The 15,625-nt window shown below is 29.6% G+C and overlaps 1 protein-coding gene across 1 annotated transcript in view; it reads left to right on the forward strand.

Annotated features, from left to right (window-relative positions):
* LOC105204975 (suppressor of lurcher protein 1) overlaps window positions 1-15,625 on the forward strand; it is a 486,519-nt gene that overhangs the window by 234,828 nt on the left and 236,066 nt on the right. Inside the window, exon 5 of the mRNA XM_026137763.2 lies at window positions 8,264-8,420. Coding sequence (XP_025993548.2) covers window positions 8,264-8,420 — 157 coding nt within the window. The remainder of the gene's footprint in view (window positions 1-8,263; window positions 8,421-15,625) is intronic.

Raw genomic sequence — 15,625 nt, forward strand, 5'->3', positions numbered from 1 at the left:
ATCGGCGCGATGTTCTTTAAACTATTATAAATAATTACCTAAATTGCGAATAATAAATAAAAACGTAAAATGAAAGTACTAACTGTATTACATATATAATATATAATTATATTTTATATATCATTGTTATTGTAACTTTTTAATAATTGTAATTTAATTTAAATTTAAAGTACTTCATAAATAATGTTTAAATTTATTATATTTAGAGGATTACGATCAGTAATCATTCAGAAGAAGTTTTCAGTACCTTTGTGGTAATATTTCAAAAAATTTTTAAATTTTTTCATTAACTTTTCAGCAATATTTCTGCAAAATTTTAAGTTCAAGAATCGTGACATTTCATTAATCCAGAGACATCTATGAAACGTTGCAAACATCTCGTAGCCTCTCAAAACTTTTCTGTGAGAAATGAATTTCTTTCATTTCTTCAGTTAAAATATTTCTAAGACATATCTGAAAAATTTCAGTGATTTATGGATGTATTTTTTATTGCAACGTTATATAGTTGCAGCAAACAAATAATGATTGAAAGAAATACAAACTTAATTTAATATTATTATATATTTAATTTCTTTGCTATAATTTTTAATAAACTTAATGTAATATACTTCAAATGCAATATATTTGTTTAAAAAACATATAAATTAATTAGAAATATATTAATTTCTTTATTACAGTAATTATATTATTATCGTACAAGACTCGATACTTTTAAAATAAGAAAATTATGTATTGGCTCAAAAATAAAGTTACTTTTTGTAAAAAATATTTTATTTATTTGTTTTAAAAATATAAAATAAAGGAGATAATGTTTTTTCTTCTTAATTATATAATTTAATCTTTTGTATTACGTATAATTTTAATTTTAAGATCATTAAGTTTCTGTTTCTAAAAAATGTTCACCAATAACAACAAAGTTAATGATTTCTATCAATTAAATGCTTGTCAATAATTATTTTAGAAAATTATTTGAAACAAAGAAATTTTTTGTTGATGTAAAATTAATTTATAAACTTAACTTATAAAATTATGTACGTTAGTTATTAAATTATGTACATTATTGTTATTCAATTCGAGTCGTTATTTTACAATAGTTTTTACATTAAGATCGCATTCTTTATAAACATATATATATATAAACATAAAGCTTATGCAAAATTGTCGCCTAACGGGTGATGTTTTGTTAACTAAAATGCTTTGAAAGTTCATAAACACCGACTTAAATTCCAGCGTTATTCAAGCGAGAAATTTTAACTCCCGAACGAAGCGTTGAGACCAACGTCACCAAGGATACGCTTTTATATTTTTTTATTTCACTCTACATTTTCCGTCCTACCTGCGAATGACCGAGGATGTGATGTGAAATTTTATGCATCGACACCGGGCTATGCTTGTCACCTCCGGCGCGGGCTGGTCTATAAAATATTCAGATAAGATCTGTCGGTACGCGGTTTCACCCTCGGAAGTTTAGCGTGTGCACGCGTGGGAAATAAAAGTGCGCTCTATGGAAATTGGAAATCGACGATGCCAACATCGATGTATTTTTCCGTAGGGATTTTAATTTATCATTCTCGTACAAGCTTTATTAATTAAAAAAACCGATTTAATGCATTCTATATACACGGTTGCATGAAGAAAAGCTCACTATTCGTCACAATTACCAAAAAGTACAGATAAAAAGTAATCTCATAATTAGTAAAAGAGTATTATTGCCAGTATTTTACGCGGTGAGGAACAGTAATCTGTAACACGACAGTAACGTGAAAAAATTAAGTAATAGACAAAGAAAGCATGGGAAAATTAAACATACAGTGCACCGTTTTAAAACTACGTGATCGTAATTCCAGACCAACGTGAGATATGACTTTGAGAGAGCTTTGACTTGCCACTAGACTCGTAATTGGGACTGGTATCCCAATGGAGCTGTTTCATAATTCAAACGTATGCACGGCTTTTCCCGATAACGCAAAAATTTGAAATAAATCAGTGTCGAGAGTACAGTGCGGATTAAACACATGTGCATGAGGAAATCATGTCGTTAATTTCAACTACGTATAACGGATAACTTAGTCTTCTTTCAATAGATTAATATTAATCTTCGATGAAGTTGGATATGACATGTATATCCCAATGCGAAATGTTAACTTCTGTAACTTATTACTATTTGTTTTCTTATTTTAAAAAATTGAAGAATTTATTCTCTTTTTATTACTTTGTTTTATTTTTACGCTAAGAAAATTGACGGGAATCAAATGTTATGACAGCGACATTATACTAAATTAATGTACAATACTTATAACGAAGCATAGCGTAGGTAGTATGGGATATGAGATACCCCACATGGTTCGCCATGTTAATTTTTTTCACCCGGTTCGCGGACAGTTAATAACGATGCGAACACGATATTGACAAAATAAGCTGTTGCTTTTAATTTATCAAAAAAAAAGTAGAAAGTAAAAAAGGGGCATGTAATTTTCATAAAATGCAATTGCAATATTCTTGCTGTGCGCTTTATGTGTTCTGTGACTGTTGTGTTATTGGAAATGGAATTATTCAATGTTAAAAACATAGCGATTTATTAACTCGAGAATGATAAACCCAATTCAAAAATTTAAAACGGAACAAATACAAAATCATAAATATTTCTCATAATTATTTCTGTTGATTGCCAGTTTATTAATTTTTCGTTTAATATTTATATTTTCACTTATGGGTCGATGTTCTCTATTTAATATAATTTTTTTTTTTCTATTTCATCTTTTATGAAAATCGAAAGAATTTAACTTCTTTTTTTATGTAAATTTTTGTTGTGCCGTATAAACCACGTTTGTCTCGCAAAGCATAACGTGACATCGGATATCAGGACGATATCAAGCGTCCGGTACACGTACGATTCCCCATGAGAGATAGGTAGTCAATCTATACGCATGAATACAGTGTGTGTAAAGTCGAGTATACAGTCCTGTGACCCAGAACACACCGACGTTAAACTTCGCATAGTTCGTCTGAACTCCGAGTTGAGAAGGAAGACGAGAATGCGGAAGAAAAAGTATATTTAAAAACTAAACAAAATTAATCAAAGAATCTAATTTGCGATGAAAAAAGTGCACAATTTTTCTACAAAGAAAGTTAAAGTTTTCCACTTTTTTCAGCTTTATCATTGTTGAGAGAATGGATATTATAAAATTATCAGCACAGTTATGAAATGAAATTAATTGAATATCTAATGGAATAACCATCATCTGTGTACTTTGATTTTTCATGCACCTTTTCGCATTAAAGTGTGAAACGCAGATAGAAATGACTTTTTCCCATGTTTAAAATTTGAAAATTGGACAATGGATTGAGTTTACTCGAAAATGTCAAATCACTTGTAGCAAAAATACATTAGTATTTACGTAAGCAGATATACATATTTTACATATTTTGAAATTAACTTATTAATGTCGCATAGCAGGGAATTGCTCGGTGGTTCTTATCCTATGTGTGTGTTTTACTGTACACTTGGAACAGTAATAAAAATTGCTTCCCCCGGAGAATCACTTTGATTAATTTTAGCTGTTTCACTTTAAGCAAAGTGTCGTGCTAATTGTAATTAAATTAAAAATTCGTTTAATTTAATTCCTCACGATTTCTAAAAAGTATTATTCTCTATCCATTATGTTAATTATTAATATAAAGCATTCCAGATTAATTATAAATAGATTAAATTTGACCGGTATGGCCATTCTCATTTAAATATTTTAATCTATCAAAATCGGAGACTTAGCGATTGAACTAGAAATACGAAGTACATTGAAATATTTACAACATCGACGATTTCCGTCGTCACAAAATTATTTCCATAATCTGAATTATTTTATTCTCCATTTCTGGTTATTTTAGTTCTCCGGATTGCCGATAACATTTTCAAGGAGTCCGACAGATCATTATTTTATAATCTAATTATACTTTGAATATTATAAAGCCCGACGGGGCTCCATTTATCACAGTAATTGATCGAGTACAATGCAAACGTATATTGGACCTTCTTGACTGCTATTCGCATTACTTACAATGGGGTGCTATGCCAATGGGCGTGTTAACGATTAATTCATTCTGGGATTTGACGTTTCTTTTACGGAATCTCTTCACTAGTAGATAGATGCGACCGGCGACCTTCCCTAACCTCCCGTCAGTTTTTTTTTTTACCTTTCGGAAACTACCGCTTTTTCCTCTCGCCTTTGTTTCAAGCACAAAAGAACGATCTCGGGTATTCTGAATTGCGCGAGCCAGCGATGTAATTGCCCGTACATATCCAGTAGAAATCGTGGAATTTAAAAACGGTACGAGTTCTTTGAACGCGAAAGGTTATAATTCCTTGCGCTTTCAACAAAATCGGTCGGTACTGGATTTCCCTATCGATGTTGTTATTGCGCTAACCCGCGAGATATTTGTACTCGAGTGTACATATTCCTGAACGTACGTACATACATACGTCGAAATCGCTATTGTACAATTATCCGTGAACAGCTACTCTACGAAAATTCTCGTTCGTCTGGTTGTATCAATGACAAAAAAAAATTAAGATTAACGTCGATTTTGTGCATTGTACCGTTACGCATTTTTATTAATCATACACTGAGAGAAATATTTGGTGAAATAGACCAAAGAAACGTTTAGTTTAATAGTGACAAATTGAATTTTATAGTTATAGTTACTAAATATGTAGTCGTTTTGACCAAACAAGTAGCCTTAACCAAACAATTGTTTTTACATTGTTTTTACACCCATGGAATTTGATTCTGTCCATGGGGAAATTTTCTAAATTGAGAAGTCACCACTTTCTACATACTCGCAGTTTATGATTAATGTAACAACTAGATTTTATTGGTCGTTACGTTAATCATAAACTGTAAGTATGTAGAAAGGTAGCGACTTCTTAGTTTGGAAAATTTCCCCATGGACAGAATCAAATTCCATGGGTGTACAACTATGACCAATTCGTTAAATGTAACTAACTACAAAATTCATTTGATCCCTAAACATTTGGTTGATATTTCTTTCAGTGTAAGCAAGTAACGATACTCATTGTCATTTATAATGATACTCATTGTCAGTTGAATCATTTTACCACGCCTTTGAAAGGAGCATGGGACGAGTCACTAGTTAATCAATACGGATTCACTGGGTACTCGTATATATGCGTTTGCATCCTCTAGGGATACGTTGGCGATTGTTAATTTTATTTCATCTTGATTCCCATTTCCGTAAGAGACAGGTTTCAAATGGGAACACTCTGCACGTGTACTGATGTTTATGAATAATTCTTTTTAAATCAGCGGGAAAGAAATTATAATAAAATCAATTGAAAGCTGATAGAAGTTTGGAAGAGTTTCTGGAGCAATTTTTTTTTTTTAACAATTTGTTCCGTTTCTAGTTTTACACAGAGTAACTTTTAATTGCAATGTAAGAGATAAAAAATATTTTGACCGAATACACGCGTCGGAAAGAATCTTATGTTCGAAAAACTTCTTTATGATCTCTTAAAGAATTCTCGCTTCACGAAAAACAATTTGTTGCATTTTAAATTTTGCACAGAATAACTTTTGTCAACCACGCGTGTTTGAGGAAAATTATCCAGCTGATAAAATTATTATAAAATATATTTTTAGTAATAAATATTAATATATTTTACTATTAATATATTTTATTAAGACTCTTTGTAAAACTAAATTATCTCTTTCATTGCTGACTTTTTCCAGGACTAACTAACATCTAATTCATGTCTTATTAGACGTTTTTAGAAACGTATTGATTATAAATTTATAATTAAAACTTCAAAATTTACAAATTCATTATGTGGACAAAATATCATCTTCAAATCCAAGAAAATTTAGTCTTTTTATTCGCCATATTAAATTTTAAACGTTTATTTACAAATTCATAATTAGTAATCCCAAGAACCTTTAGAGTATAAGTTTATTCAAATCCAAAAAAATTTTATATTTTGCTCCATCATATTGGATCAGTCATTTTGAAAGTAAATAGCGACATTTTTTATAAATAGCACTTACGTTGACTTTCAAAATGAGTCTAGAAGGGGCTCACTATCATCATTTTTACTGAAAATATGTACATTTTTCACTTTTACTCTGTTTTATAAATTTTTGATGCATTAGGCAGATTAAGAAATTCTTAAGAATGTTGATTTCTTTGTAAAGAGTTTTATATTTTATCTTTAGAATAAGTCCAGCAAGAAGTTGTTATCTTCATTTTTATGGAAGATATGAATTTATGAAGGTTTGGCACATATGTGTATACATGCTACCAGGCATGAAAAGGTTATACTGTTTCTTTCGTTTTGTAACGATATCTCAGTAGTTCGACCATTTTTAGTCAAGACTGGCATGCCGCTATATGATATATTAGTAAAACTCCTAAAGGCCTAAAGGTTAAAGACTTTATCGATATCAATAACTCTGACATATATTGTCAAATCGTCGTTATGAGTAACAATCAAGAGGTTTTAACTTCGCTCGTTATTTATTTAAAAGTTACCATAAAAAATTGACAGCATAAATATAACTTCAAAATACGAAAGTAATTTCCAAAGAGTTCAATCATAAACTTCGTTCGGCCCCTAAGCAGGAGGAGATGTGGGGTGGACCTAGTTCCGCGTGGAAAGTCACAAACCCGCGTGGAACAGTATAATCATACATCTCGTTTCACCCCTAGGCAGGGGTAAGTATGGAATAAATCTAGCTTTTCGCGAAAAGTCGTAAACCCACGTAGAACGGTACAAACATTGTGATATGTTCATAACTTTTAAATTAATAATGTGCGACGAATAAAACTTTTTGGTTGTTACTGAAAACGTTGATATGTCAAGGTCCAGACAATATATGTCAAGGTCACTGATATCGATGAAGTCGCCCTTTAAATAGCTTTTCCGATTTATGTAAACATTTGTTAATAAAAAAATGTACATTTTTAGATGTTGTTAAAATGTTCAAAACTTTAGTATTTATTTAATTCATCACAAAAGTTGTCGAAAAACATTGCGGCTTTTGGATTATCGAGATCCAATATGTATTATATAAAACAGCAATACTTAATTGATTTCTCTAGAGTACTAACAATTTTTTAAGGTCTGAAAGATACTTTATCAACTATAAGAGTGTCTTTCGACGCATTCATTTGGAGTATTTTTTTATTCTTTATCTAACGATTAGAAGTTACTCTGTATAAAACTACAAATGGAACAAATCGTGCAACGTTTTATTAAAGCAAGAATTTTTTAAATGACCAATAAAGTGGATTTTCGAGCATAAAACTACCTTCGAACGCACATATTCGATCGGAATGTCTTGTTTTTTTTATTTAGCACTTATAAAGCACTTATAAAGCACTTATAAAGTATACATATATGCAAAACTAGAAACGAGAAAAATCGTTTTTAAAAAATCCCTTTAGTAACGTTTTACACTTTAACTGGCTCTTCAGTATTAACAAAACAGTAAAAAGTGAAAACGTCGAAAGAGGGTAGTCTAAAAAAATAGAATATAATATATGAAATAAAAGTCAAATTTTAAGAAAAATAATAAGAAATCAATATATATTTATTACGAAAAGCAAAGCACAAATTTAACAAAATTAATGTCGAAAGAAATTAATATAAGAACAAAATTCTATGAGAAATGATGTGAAATAAATATTAATATAAAACAACTCCAAACAAGTTTCGTGCTACACTGAGGCTTTATCAGCAATAAATATAATAAACCAATACTAATCGGAATTAGAAATAAAATAGTAAAAAAGCTATGTAAATAACACATTTAATTTTAAAGCAATATCTTAAATAATATTACCGCAAATTAACAAAATCCATATGAGCAAAAATCCAAGTCAAAGATGTCACGCAAATACATTCATCTTTTTTTATAAAAAAAATGTCAAACATTCTAAAAAAGCCGTTTGTATCACGTTAAGTCTCAATTATTTCAAAAACCTGATACGCTGGTGAAATTGATGGCTTGCGGCATCATTTTCATAAAAAGTCGATAAAAAACGCTTGTTCAAATAATTTTTGGCATGTAAACAAATGTTATCGAACATTTTCTGTTAAAACCAAACATTTTTTGTTAAATGCAGTTTTTGTTCAATAGTCCGAACTAATAAGTTAGAAAAATTAGGACAAAAGCGATAGCTGACAACTAAAACAAGACAAGTAGACATACCGACGTCGTAACATGATCTTCATCTTCTTTTTCCGTTTCAGGTTTATTCGAGATGGACGGTCTGCTGGTGCCTGGCACGATGTGCGACCATGAGTTTATCAGTTCGCAATCGACACCTCAATACGGACGATTTTACTCGCCGCGGTACCCGTCTCCCTATCCGAAGAACATCCGGTGCTCCTACCTCTTCCGGGCAAGGTAACTAATCTGACCTATACTGCTGAGCCCGCGCGCTCTGTTCCGGGAGGGAGCGGAGGGGTGTAATCCATATATAATGCATCTCCGCAGCTAATCTCCGCTGTCGTCATATATCTATTATACTGCTTTAGCGTATCTAATGACGACAGTCTGTAATCCTGTTCGCAGTTCATTAACACCCAATCTAACGTATCCGAGGACATTCGATTACGTTGTCATTGGAATCAACATATTTGTTTCGCGGCATTAAAAAAGGAAAAAAGAAAATTTAAGTTCGCGCAGACCACTGAAACTCAGCGTACTAGTTTTAGATACTAGATCGTGTTGAATTTTGATATTGCCGCGCGTCTCTCATCATCAGAAATTTTCCGGCTTTCTACCCAGCTCAACTTTCGTCGTTCCTCATCTCGCTTCCTTGTTACGTGGCCGCCGAAAGTTTACGTCCGTTCTGTCGCAAGCCGTTTCGTAGCACAGCGGCATAAAAGCTGCACCGGCACTCAGCTAGCGGCGGAAAAACCAGCAAGTTCTTGGCATGATTCCTCGCAGGAAGCGTCGCTATTCTCTAGCCTGTTCCATGAAACACCACCAAGGCTAGACTTCGTCGCGATTTGCGTATGAAAATGCAACCTATGCAATCCAGTGTTAGCCGGCAAAACACGCTAACAAGCGGTAATATCAATTTACCAGAGTAGAGAGAAGTCGCCAATACTGGCAGACCTCCTAAAGCGGCACCTCCTTATTTTCACGAAATTAAGTATTACACGGTATTAATACTGATAAAAACATGATCTGCTTAAATAATTAAGGAAATAAGAAGCCGTAGTTTATATATTCATTGCTTTTTTTCTATAAAATTTGCTAAAATTGAATTTTAAAAAGCGAGAATAAAATTTACATAATTTTCTTTTGCAAATTGTATAGTTTAAATAAAAAGAGAATATTATTGATAATGTTAGATCATTTCATATAAGTTTGTAGCTCCCTAAAACTGTTTTGTTTATATTTTCCTAGTACAGTTTGGAACATAAAATTGCTGTGCAGCGTATTTTAGCTCTTGTTTAAGAAATCTTATTCGAAAGCACAAAGTAGTATACTAATGTTGGTGACTTCCTCCACATGTAGACAAAAATACACAGAAAAAAACTGGTTGTTACAATATTCTCTATATTTGGAAAAGAAATGTAAATTTAAGTTGTATTAAAATTACATTGAATACAAATATTAAGATACAACTTATTAATATAGATTGAGCTGTATACTATTTTCACAATCGTTCTAACGATAACATTCAATTAGAACTCTTATATATGGTTGCCTCAATCAAAAGATTATTGCTATCTCTCAAATATGTTTACAGATCAAATAGTATGATTAAAAAATCTATAAGATATAGTCACACGACTCGCACGGCAACTGAGAATTCAGTTCCAGAATCGGAGCATTAAAATAAACTACAGTAATATTATGAAATCATCTTCATCAGACTTCGCTGGAACAAGTTTAATGCAAATACGGTTGTTGCTAATCTGATAATATATTACAGAAATTTCGCTCAGCAGAATATAAATAATATGCGCAAAAAGGATGATAGTAAAATGCATACTTTATTTAATGTAAAAATTCTTAAGAATTTTGAAATCTTGAGAATTTTCACATAAAATAAAGTATGCGTTATACTATCATCCCTTTTGTGCATATTATTTATATTCTGGGGAGCAAAATTTCTATAGTATATTGGCAGATTAGCAGCATCCGTATTTGCATTAAACTTGTACCAGCAAAGTCTGCCGATGTAATCTAAAGTAATAGCTGATTGGCGATAGATTCTACTCGATTTCTGCCAATTTGCATCAAACCGCTAAACTGCGTGTAGAGCTGCTCTGTTTCTGCCACCAATTTGCTGCTAAGTGCTTGCATGTGAGCAGATTCTATTATATTTCTGATGGCATTCTGTCGTCCTCATCTAATAATATGGTTATATTACGGTTAGATTGCGGTTGTAACATCCACATGGCAGATACATTTGTGGCAATCATATTGGTCACTTCCAGACGTAATGAGTACTATAGTTCTCATTAAAGACACTCTAGTTAGAGACCATAAGGGGACCATTTTTGATTAATCCGAAACTTTTGTCTACTTCCCCTTAAACTAAAATTTCAATTAATGTTTCTTTTAAATGCAAATAATATTTTAGCAACGAATAAATATTATAAAAAGTACTAAAAATTTGCAGTTTTCCTATTAATCTAAATAATAGATAAATGTTAAAATAATTTTTATATTTAATGTTCTTTCTTAATTCTATATTTTTATTAAGAAAAAATTTATCTTAAATATAATTTGAATAAGAGTAAAAAATAATTATTGAAGTTTGAAAAACACTGTTAAATTTGCAAAATTTATTTATATAGTATGTACAAGTACAGCTACAAATATACATACATACTGTATAATAATACTTTAGAGTTGTTACAAAATTTGTTGTTTATATTATTTTTAATATAAATACTGCAAATTTTTAATTTTTATTTTTTACCTTTTTACTTTTTAATTTTTTAAATGAAGGAATTATTCCATTTTAAATCCAAAAAAATATACTTTTTTCAGGAATTTTTTACGTAAAAAGGCTAAAGCAAATGAAAAATCGATGAATAGACATTTATTATAAGATACTGGCTCTTAAATCGTATCACCTCGCGTATAATTTCAATCATAGTACTTATACACACTTTGAGGGATTATTTGGAAATTACATAACATTACCATTATTCTTCATTGAACTAATCGTGTTAAGAACAATAAAAATTTTATAATATTTATAGAAAAATTGTAACTTTTCTGCTATTTTTTGATTGTAAAAAAGATAAAATAAATAATTTAAATATTGATAATTTGTAATGACCACAATATTATTAAAATTGGATTAACAAAGTTCAAGTAACATTATATTCTTCTTTGTAAATTAAATAAATAAAGTTTTACAAAATGATTTAGTCTCCTAAATCATTAGTCTTAGTTTCATAAAGCGCACGTTGCTTTGTGATTATACATACACACACACACACACATATATATATATATATATATATATATATATATATATATATATATATGTATATAGATATATATATATAAAATCAAATATAATAGTTATACAGAGCATACATTGTAACAATATTGCCATAATATAGCAACATTATTGAAATATTATTGAAAAATTATCAAAATGATGACATTAAAAGAAATTACCTTTAGTTTACGGTATTTATCTACAACATTAATAAAATTATATTTATATAATGCGTGTTTGTTCGGGAAAAAAAGAATGTAACAGAAAAAGGATTGTTTTGCCCCAGAGAGAGTAATATTAACCTGTGGTGTGATTCAGGAGATTGACTGCCGCACTATATAAAGGTTTATTAAAAATCGTCATTTAAAAATTTATGACAATATATAAAATTCTAAAAAAAATAAATATAAAAGGAAAAATGTTGTACTTTCTTATGATATAAGAAAATTAAAAATATTCTTCATAATTTCATAGTTATAAGTCAATATGTTAAAAGTGATGTGATTTCAGTAACCTTACCCTACATTGATTAAAATATAAAAAACTTTTTTTCTTTATTAAAAAAAATGGAGGCATTGTTGTTGATTCAATTAAGCTAGTTTTCAACGAGCACTTAATCAACATGTAACGTAGGGAGAAGACAGTTTGAACTAGAAAAACAAACTAAATTTTTGATTTTCTAGATGATATTTACTAAAGAAATACGTAAGGGTTTTCAGAAATGTGTTTTTTTTAAATTGCAAGCATTCGAACAAAAAAGTGCTTTCTTTATCTTCAAAAATTTTTACATTAAAAATGTTAGCAATTAAAGTTTTAATTAATCACAAAATGGCTACGTGCTTCTTTAGATGTGTATTGAAGAAGATTCCTGCAAAATTTCAAGTGAATCAAATAAAAATTGTAGAAGCTATGGTGCACAATTTGAAAAATATTATTTTGAGACAACTCTCAGTAAGAAATAAAAAATCGAAATGCTATTGAAACGATATCAAATGTGACATGGAAATTCAGAGTGCTTTCCAACAAGCAACACAGTCGACACAGTGCGATGCTGAGTTCATTAGTGTGAGAGAAAAAATTTTAGTTGTCTCACTCACACTGATGGATACGGTGTCGCACTGTGTTGTTTGTTGGAAAGCACCCCAGACAGGTTCAGGTTACAAGAAATTTTCAACATCTAAAGCAGCTGGATTTAGAGCAATTCTTAATTTCAGAACGTTTTGATATTTCTGGCTGGAATGCATTTGTATAGTTTTTCTTTATCTTTCGTATGTAGAATTAAGGGGGTTATTCATTTTCAATCTCATCACTTGCAGTAGCTTTCAGTAATGATCCCCTCCAGGATTGGACTTGCAAGTATATTTATAACTAAAATAAGCAAATCAATTTGCTTAAATCCAATTTATAATTTCGTATTTGTTTGCTATCTCGCGCTTCTTATACACTAATTTCAGTATTTAAAGCACAAGAATCTCTTCGTTATTTTGGCCATCTGATGTTATGTGTGGAAACCAGCTTCACGTGCGGCGCGCGTGATCGCGCGTATTTGTCGCAGACGCGCGCTTGCTCGCGCGCAATGCCGCGGGCCGTCGCCCTCGCGTTTGCCGGGCTGCCGTTCACCCGACAAAAGTACAAATTTTTATTTTTATTAAAATCATTGTCTAATTTTTGTGATTACATTTTCAAATTGTTTAATTTTAAAGTATCTTAAGTTAATTTTTTGTAATTTTATTTGTTGCTGGTATTTTCTTCAAAGTTTGATTTGTCTCGTAATAACGGTATATTATGTTCTGAAAAATATAATTCTATTTTTCTTTTATGTGATCTTTTTGAGATTTTATTATATTTATTGTTATATGCGAGTTTACAATTATCTTTTTTAATGTGATTTTTTCTGTATTTTCCATCACTTGCTTTATATCTCCATAATCTTTACACTAAATAATAACTATTTATTTATTTTGCGGTTGATATTATTTATGACTATAAATTACTTAATGCTGTCCATACAGTGTAATTAAACTTATTTTATGTTACAATTTTTATAACATTCTTTATTTTCTATTTATATCTCTATTTCACAAATTGGTTTTGTGTTAATACATTCTATAAGTAAGTTCTGCGTGCATAAGTAGTCAATATTTATTATTGTACATGTTTGTAGTTATAAAATTATTACATACGTTTTTCCTACTGTGTCTATCCCTATTAATGAATTTTTTATTTCTATAATCAAAAATATGTAATCCACAATAAGTAATGGAATTATGTTTAATATTTTATATTGTGTATGTAAAACTAAAGGAAATCATGTGAATATATTTTTATTATCGTCAAATAAGTACCAATAATGTAACAGTTACCTTCTTTATTGATCATTAATTTTTCTTATTCTAAGCGGAAAATAAAATCTTTCTGATAATTATAAGCTTGCAATTTTATCTATTATACTTGCGTTAGATATTAATCGGAGATGTAATATCGCATATAAAAACTAAATACATTTTCCACATCGTATGTTAAATCGGCTAATATTGAATAATGAAATATTCGCGTATATTATTTTGATTTTTTGTTTGCTAATAATTGTTCATAACTTTTTTGTTACATTCGCGAGAAAGTTTTTGTTAATCTATATTGTTTTTTTTAGTTTATGTGATTTATGGTCGCCTGTAATAAATATTTTAATTTAGTTTTTATTACGTGTTTCGATTGTTAAGAATCGTATAGTATGGTCACATAAAACTTATAGTAATGGAAGGAGAATACGGTCGAGTTGTGAAAAAGATATAAAAGACAGAACTATCTTTCTGTCCTTTTCAGGGATTTTTTTCTCTCTGCGCATGAGCACGCTTCGCCAATCAAAATTTTTAGATATCGGAGGATTGTTTGAATTGTTTCCATGACGATTTCTTCGGAAGACGTAATAAAAGTCATGGTGTAAAAATACAAGGTGAAACGTTTCCGTGGACGGGCAGTCATCTAAAGTCTAAAGTAATGGTGGGGGCTTTGATCAGATGTTTGCCCCAAACTGTAAAGTTAAGTTAGTTACATTGATGCGTATGTTATATAGTTTTTTTTTTACATAAACTTGATATGACTTTTTAAAAATTTTTTTTTAATTTTCTGTGCTATGTGGGAATATTTTCAGCTCATTTTTAACAATAAATGTGCTTTTAAACATATAAATGATGTTACAATTATTATACTTTAAGGTAGTATATGCTTAAAAATACATTTCAATAAAAATTAACTGAAAATATGGATCATGGTGTATTCTAGTTGTACTACGTATTAATAAACATAAGTCTTTATTATTTTACATTTATGTTACAAATGTTTATTATTTATCAAGTTTTTTATAAAAACTTTACATATTAATAAATTTAGCTGTATTTTTACTATATATTTTCAATATTGTGTCCAATAGTGTTTGAATTTCGCGCTAATTTTGGGGCAAATTTTTAATGCGTTGAGCCGCTATTATGCGCAGTGTTTTACCTTGTATTTTTACACCATAATAAGTTACAAACAAGTGCAAAAAAATTATAAGACAGAATAATCATCTTATTTTTGTTAAAAAAATTATCAAAGATTTCTTGACATTGAAAGTTTTCAATGCTGTAATTAATTATAGTTTTACTCATGCTATGTTTGAGCATATAAGAAACTAAGACATCTTTAATAATCATAAAATACAACTAATAAAATGTATTATTGAAATTTATGTTAAAATACGTTTATATCATGAAGCTAAATCTTCAGATGATGCTTAAAAAACGGTATATACGCTACAAATATTCAAAACTGATATATTTTTATCATCAATAAATTATCTATAAAGTGTTTTTCTAGAAATTTCTTAATAATTCTATTACATATAATATATCCTATATATTTCTTATTGTGATACTACATTATATCATAATTGTACTTTTCGAAAGTATTATTTCTTTGTATAATAATTTAATATCTATTTACATATATGTATATATCTTACGTTATACCGTATTTTATATTTTATATCTTACATTTATTCGTATTATTTAATATGACAGTTTGCAATTATGTAAACTTAGTAAAACATTGACATCTAATACAGCTGGATTTTAAGAAATTTTAAGAATTTTTG

Source organism: Solenopsis invicta, chromosome 16 (genome assembly GCF_016802725.1).
Source record: "Solenopsis invicta isolate M01_SB chromosome 16, UNIL_Sinv_3.0, whole genome shotgun sequence".
NCBI lineage: Eukaryota > Metazoa > Arthropoda > Insecta > Hymenoptera > Formicidae > Solenopsis > Solenopsis invicta.